This window comes from Pinus tabuliformis, chromosome Q (assembly GCF_031772625.1).
Source record: "Pinus tabuliformis cultivar Carrire ecotype Pingquan chromosome Q, CPIR1, whole genome shotgun sequence".
NCBI classification, from domain to species: Eukaryota; Viridiplantae; Streptophyta; class Pinopsida; order Pinales; family Pinaceae; genus Pinus; species Pinus tabuliformis.
The window spans coordinates 42,786,709-42,794,651 of NC_142296.1; the positions used below are offsets into that span (position 1 = coordinate 42,786,709).

Here is a 7,943-nt window from a genome sequence, read left to right on the forward strand (position 1 = left end):
ATGAACAAAAGAACTTCAAACAAGATTAACAAAGATCTTATTCAGCAACCTTTTACAACAAACCTCGTGTGTTTCAATGATTGCCTTGAGGTCCTTTGGGATAAGAAGAATGCCTTCAACCCTTCTTCCTTTTTTCCTTCCTGGACTGAGCTATCAATAGCGTTCCCTTCACCTCCACAAACTCAAACAATAGTCAGTCTGCAACAAGCATAGATCAATCAGCCAATCAACCCTTGACTACCCAAACACCTTTCAGACAAGTAATCTTTGCTCTATCAATCAAGCATTTTGATATAACCTTCTTTGAAGGTGGGGTTAATCAATCTCAGGCTCTGATACCACCTAATATGAAAATGGGGCACTAAAGGCTTCTTGTGACTGAAGGTTGCCGAGGGAGCTGGAGGACTAAAAAAGGTTGCTGGAAGGTTGCTGAGAGTCACTTGGAGGTCAAGTGGACTACAGAGGTACGCAGAGGCCGAGAGAGAGAGAGAGAGAGAGATCAAAGAAGCTAGAGCCAAAGAACCAGATCCAGAGCCAGAGCCAGAGCCACAAGCCAAGACCCAAGAGCTAGAGCCATAAACATGCCCTCGGAATATAAAAATAAATAAAAAGAAAGAAAGAAAGAAGTTCGATGTCACATCAACATTTTTCAAAATTTGCATGAAAATCACAAACATTTAAAAAAATGTCCATAATACATAAGAAAATTTAAAGTGTCAAGAATATGTTTATAAAAAAAAGGAATGTTTTTACATCATCGCTTTTCAAAACCAGCATGAAAATCAACTAAAACAATTGGGAGAAAAATCAAATTGAGAATGAAACTCACAGCTCTCAGGTGAGGAGCACTTGAGCCTGCCACAATGTTGCATTCATTAATTAGAGCAATCACACATACACAAATATAATGGTTACATTATGTTCAGGAGATCACAACAATCTCCTAGAAAATAGGATCTAAAACTAAACTTAGAAAACAATCAAAACAATCGAAACAACCTTTCTCCATTATTTCTAAGTTTCCCCCTTAATGGAGAAAGGATTAACCTCCACACCTAAGATCTCCCTAAACAATTCAAATTTCATCTTCCCAAGGGGCTTTGTGAAAATATCAACAACATTTTCACAAGTATTACAATATTCAATAAAAAATTCCTTAGACTGTATCTTCTCTCTAATAAAATGAAACTGAGCATCAACATGCTTTGTCCTTGCATGAAAAATTGGATTATTTTCCAACTTGATTGAGCTTTGGTTGTCACATTTGATAATTGTAGCCTTCTTTTTTTCTTCTCCAACATCTTGAAGAATTCTCCTCAACCAAACAACTTCACAAGTTGTTGCACACAAAGCTTTATACTCTACCTCTGTAGATGAAAAAGATACAATAGGTTGCTTCTTGCTGCTCCATGAAATAATCCTAGATCCAATACTGAATGCATAACCTGTAGTAGATCTTCTATCATCTGGATTACCAACCTAATCTGAATCTGAGTAACCTGTCAGCTCAACATCAAATGAATCAGTATATTTAATACCAAAATCAATTGTTCCTTTAAGATACCTGAGTACTCCTTTTGTTGCTCTCCAATGGCTTTCTAGAGGTCTCGCCATAAATTGACTTAACATACTAACAGAGTATGCTAAATCAGGTCTGGTTGTAGTAATATAATTCAAACTTCCCACCAGTTGTCTATACAATGTACCATCTACCTCCTTTGAGCCATCATCAACATTCAGTTTCACATTTTGTTGCATTGGAACAAAATCATTTTTGCACTGATCCATATTAAACCTTTTAAGTACTTCTCTGACATACTTACCCTGAGTAACAAAAGTCTGGCCTGCATCTCTCCACACTTCAAGACCTAGACAGTAATGTAACTCACCAAGATATTTCATTTCAAATACTTGTGACATCTGCACCTTAACTTCATCAATCCGTTTAATTGAATTTCCTGTAATAATTAGGCCATCAACATACAAAGTGTTGGGTGTGTGTTATATTATTTCCATGACTACTTGCACACATGGACGGGGGGTCACATGGGGGAAGATAGCCCCCCCCCCGTTCATTGCATCGGGCGCAGCAGGGGGTCACAATGGGGGCGTAACCCCCCTTGTTGGGAGGTTTTATGGGGGTGGTAGTCCCCATGCACGGGGTCCAGGATAGCACCATGGGAAAAAAAAATTGCACCCTATATTAGGTGGGCGACCTACCTATGGTTTTGTGCATGGGTTTCACACATGGTTTTGGGCATGATGGTTTTCTGCCCATGTTATTTTGTAGATCCGATCAAGGGAATGACAATTGTGTTCTAACCCAAGGTTAATGGATTGGGGTTTATGGATGCTTCGGCATGTATATATATGTATTGTAACATTGAAAGGAACATAATGAAAAATCAATCTAGTAGTCCTGGGTTTGCGATCTGGGGGAAAATATTTGTGTATATTTGTTTTATGTTTTACGTTTTATGTTCTCGTCATTGTTTTATGTTTTTAGAAATCATATGCAGGTAATTTGTGTACATGGTTAAAACCTACACAAAGTAATCAATACTATATGCCCCTTTTCATCAAAATTGGTATACAGATTTGGATCGCTTTGACTCCTCATAAAACCTTGCTAAAGAAATAAGGAATCAATCTTCTCATACCATGACCTAGGTGTTTTCTTTAGCCCATACAAAGCTATGTTTAATATGCAAACTAAATGTTCCTGCCCCTTTTTCACAAACCCTTAAGGTTGTGTCAAATACACTTCCTCATTTAAATCACCATTCAGAAAAGCAGATTTTACATGTAATTGGTGCAAATTCCAATGGTGCTTTGTAGCTAATGCAATTAACAATCTAATGATATTTAATTTAGCTACAGGTCCAGTTGTTTCTGCATAATCAATGCCCTCCTTTTGTGTGTACCCTTTTGACACCAATCTAGCTTTATATTTATCTATACTACCATTTGCTTTAAACTTGGGTTTGTACAACCATTTACATCCTATTGGCTCTTTCCTTTGGGTAGTTCAATAAATTCCCAGGTTTTATTTTTAATTATAGATTCATATTCTTCCTCCATTGCTTTTCTCCACTCTTCATGTTCATTAGCTTCATTAGAAATTATGGGTTCTATGACATTCAAAACACTACTCATTAGGGCATAGTTCTTATACATTTCAAGTAGTCGAATTTGTCGAGTATATATCCTTCTCACTTCACTATTTTCACCTCTATTCTCTAAAATTACTTCTCCACATCTGATTTGGCTCTGACTGCTGGTGATGCCCATATCGTTGAATTCTTCCTCAAGATTTTACTGCTCATTGTCTTTTGCTTTTGCTCCTAGTTTGTTGTCTTCAACTTTAGGAAGAATGTACCATCTTTCATAGTAGTTATCCTTGCTTCCTTTATCTACCTACTCATGGAAAATTACATCTGTACTTGAAAACACTTTGTGAGTAGAGAGATCAAACATTTTATAAGCTTTAAATTCTGAATAGTATCATACAAAAAATACATTTGATACCTTTAGCATCAAGTTTCTTTCTGTTCTCCTTCAGAATATGTGCAAAGGCCTTACTCACAAATACCCTCAAATGATGAATTGTTGGTTTAAAACCATACAAGGCTTCGAATGAGGTCTTAATATCAAGATAACTTATTGGACTTTTGTTCTTTAAATAAATAGCAGTACTAATGGCTTCTTCCCAAAAAGAATTTGAAAGGTTCTTACCTTTCATCATACTCCATTTACACTCCACAAATATTTTGAGTTTCCTTTTTGCAACATTGTTTTGTTGTGGAGTGTAGGGTACTGTAAATTGTTTCACTAGACCATGATCCTTGCAATACTTGATGAATTTCCCCGACCTGTATTCTCCCCATTGATCTAAACGTGGGATCTTTATAAACTTCCCTGTCTTCTTCTTTGTCGTGTTTTGAATTCTTTGAAATACTAAAAAACATCACACTTTTTCCTGAGGAAGTACACCCAAGTGTACCTTGTGCAATCATCAATAAACAACATAAAATAATAGCCACCCCCTAGGGATTTGGTCTGCATGGGTCCACAAACATCAGAATGCACAAGTTCTAATACATATCTTTTTCTCCTATCAGAATTAGAGGGAAATTCATCTATGTGAATTTTTCCTAATGCACAACCTTGACATGCACCATATTCATTATTCAACATAGGAAGTCCTTCAACCATACTTTGTTTTTGCAGCAACAATAAATGATGATAATTGATGTGACCATACCTCTAGTCCCAAAGACTTTCTATTGAAATAGTTGTAGAAGTCAGTGTTTGATGACTTTTTCTAGTGACTTCTAGCGTGTACAAGTCTCCAACTCGAACTCCTGAAGCAACAGGTTTACAGTGATCTAGCAAATCTTTTGCTATGCAATGTATTTTGAAGAATTCAACCTTCATATTCTGATCTGTAATTGTAGACACAGAGATCATTTTTTCTTGATCCCAAGCACATATGTAACATTATGGATGCACCTGATACTGCCATTTGGTAAAGTCACAGATATATCTCCATATCCCATGATCTTATATGCACAATCATCTCCAAGGTAGATGTTTCCTCCATTGCTTATTTCCTTGAAGTTTTCGTACCAACCCTTATTGCATGTCATATGAAGCGAAGCTCCAGAGTCCACAAACCATGTATTAGCATCATCTGTTTTAGTATCCAGGGTGGCATTAGACAAAAACAATTTAAGATTTCTTGGATCAAAATTCAGGGCTTCTCCTGCAAAATGTCCTAATTGTCTTCTATGTTTATGCCTAGATTCATCACTTTTCTTCTTATAACAGTCTCTGGCAAGATGCCCACTTCTACCACAATAGAAACTTTTTATTTCATAATCATTTCTGACAGATGACATACCTTGATTTGGTTTTGGAAATGGCCTTTTCTGAGATAGACTTCCACCTTTAATTCCTCCTCCTTGTTTCCCTTTGAAGAAATTCTTCTTTGCCATAAGTGCCAAGTCTGGATTCTGAGGCCTCAAATTCTTGCGCCTCTCTTCTTCTTGCATCAATATATCTATCAATTCCTCAAAATTTGGTGCTTTCTCCCTTGCTACAAGACCTATAATAAACATATGATAGTCCTCTGACATTCCATTTAACGTAATTATTACCAGATCAATACTAGGTATTGATTCTCCTATATCTCCCAACTTATCTTTCAAATCTTTGATTCTTGAAACAAAGGCACCAAAAAATTCATTTTCTTCCATTTTAATATACAAGAGCTTACTTTTCAAAAAGAGGACTCGATTTGTATTTTTGGTTTCATATAATTCCTTCAGTGCATTCCAGGTTTCACTAGATGTCTTGCAGTCACGAATATGAGGGATTATATTATCTTTAACAGACATTCTTAGTAATACCTTTGCTTTGTTCTCCTACTTCTCCCAGTCTTGAATTGATGCAGTTGTCACACCTACAGCAGGTTTTGCTTCTTCTCCCTTTGTGATGGTCCAAGTGCCATAGCCTTCTAGCAATGTCTGCAACTTGAATTTCCAATTAACATAATTGGATCCGTCCAATTTATTGGCCTCATTCAAGTATGTCTCTGCAAGGGGATTAGCCATCTTGACAAAAAATCCCAATTTCCAACAACGCCCAGCTTCTTACTTCATGAGCACCACTAGTAGTTCCACGAATCCCTGATATACAAATCCACGACTCCAACAATGGCCAGGCTCCACAGCTTCAAACAAAAAACCAAATGAAGCTCAACCAATTTATAAATTCCACAAAAATGGATTTGTGCACTTTTCCTTAATAAAAGATGCACAAATCTGTGCACTTTTTCTTCATGCACAAATATGTGCACTTTATCTTCATAAAAATTTCATAATTGCGCACTTTTTCTTAATAGAACTTGTGCATATTTGCTCACTTTTTCTTAAGAAAAGTTGCACAATCTACCAAATATGTGCACTGTATAATTAACTAAGGGCATTGTAGGTTGGCTCTGAACTTTATTTTCCTAAAAAATCCCAACTCGGCTCGCCTCCACTGATCCACACCAAGATCCACTATGCTCCTGACTCGATCCTCAAATAGACAATGCAGCCTTCCAATGTGATCATGCTGGTCCACGCATAAATATGGTGGATCTTGATTCTACCAACAAATCTTCACACTTGCACTCACTAGCAAAGGAGGCTCCATGCTCACCAATCTCTCTCAGCCACAAAGGCTCACTGTGTCAATATCAGCCACAAGGGATCAACTCAACCCTAATGCTCTGATACCAACTAAAACAATAGGAAGACAAATCGAATTGAGAATGAAACCCGCAGCTCTCAGGTAAGGAGCACCTAAGGCTACCATAGTGTTGCATTCATTAATTATAGCAATCACACATACACAAATATAATGGTTACATTTTGTTCGGGAGATCACAACAATATCCTAGAAAATAGGATCTAAATCTAAACTTAGAAAACAATCAAAACAATTGAAACAACCTTTCTCCATTATTTCTAAGTAATCATGACCTCTAAAAAAATGAGAACTCAATATAGTTCTCATTAAGTTGGTAACTTTGTTTTTAGAGAAGACATATGAAATCAAATTTCCATGCTGAATGCAGAACAAAGAAATGTGCTAAAAAGCTATTTTTCAAAAGCCCAATATTTATAGGGTGTGCATTGTTCTCCAAGGAAAAACCCAAATACAAAAGAATACAGGTTTGGATTCCTTCCTTGTGTTCTCTGTCTTATTTAATGGATAATGTGATTCTCTCCAAATTATGGACTCTACATCCAATGGTGATTAAACATTTAATTCTTTAATGTAGACATCCTTCTTTTCAAGTCTCCTAAACCATTGCATTCATACATTAAAGTTTGAAGTTAGGAGGAAACGATGGCAAGTTTCATTTAAAGTGTCAAGGCCTTGTATCTCACAATCTACAAATGTGTACCCTTCATAAGCCAATATTCAATTAAATAAGGAAAATGCATAGAATTTCCATGCATATTGCACCCATGAAGAATCAAAGTTTGAATTCACAGAAAGGAATATATTAATATGAAAATTGCACAGGTTAAGCTTTGAATTTCCTTTGCCTATGTAACGCTTTAAAGGCATACTAAATTTGAGGATGAATTAGTGCAATGTATGGATAATAATATAATATGTTTAACTTATCAACCTTGTAGAGTATAAATATAAACATATTGGTCTCTCAAGAGGGAGGGTTTATTCTTTATTAATATTCATGGAAGAAAACTCAAAAGGGTTGAAATCCAGAATCCATAATCGTTAGATTGCTAGTTTCTAGAATATCACAAAGTTCGACATAACATCTTTATAAGTTGTCTTTACTTATTGATGAATTGGAGTGTGTGTGGGCACTTTTCAGTTTACGAGGTAGTTACATCCATGTCCTATAATATGATATTATTGGATGAATATATTGTAAAGCATGGCTTTACCCTTTTTCAACAAACTTCTTGTGTAATGCCTTAGTACATATATTAATGTGTTTTATTTCATAACATGGTATCAAAGCATTTTTAGTCTTAAATATTTGATAATTTTAATTGTATTTATAAATTAAATTCATTGTGAATAATGAAGTATTCAATCTCAACCGGTTAAGGCTAAAGCCACCAATTTTGTAAGATTATAGATATTATTTTAATGGTATGTATGTGTTCTAAATTTCTATATAAGCAAAAGGATTTGTAAGAGGCGAGAGTTGAAGCCTTCTCTTCAAAGATATGATACATTTGGTCTGGGAATCCATATAAGCAAAAGCATTTATAAGAGCTTTTTGTTCAAAGATATGATACATTTGGTCTTGGAAAAAGAGATGTTGAAATTAATGAGTTATAAGTTCTAAAATTTAAACTCCAATATTGGTTTAGGTATATCTATTTAAGTTTCAGTCATATGTGGATTGT

The 7,943-nt window shown here is 35.6% G+C and overlaps 1 protein-coding gene across 1 annotated transcript; it reads right to left on the minus strand.

The window, feature by feature from the left end:
• Positions 1-4,466: 4,466 nt before the first annotated feature.
• LOC149218196 (uncharacterized) lies at positions 4,467-5,258 on the minus strand. Its single transcript, XM_089386506.1, has one exon. It carries the CDS (start codon positions 5,256-5,258, stop codon positions 4,467-4,469), a length of 792 nt encoding a protein of 263 aa, XP_089242632.1.
• Between the last annotated feature and the right edge of the window lie 2,685 nt (positions 5,259-7,943).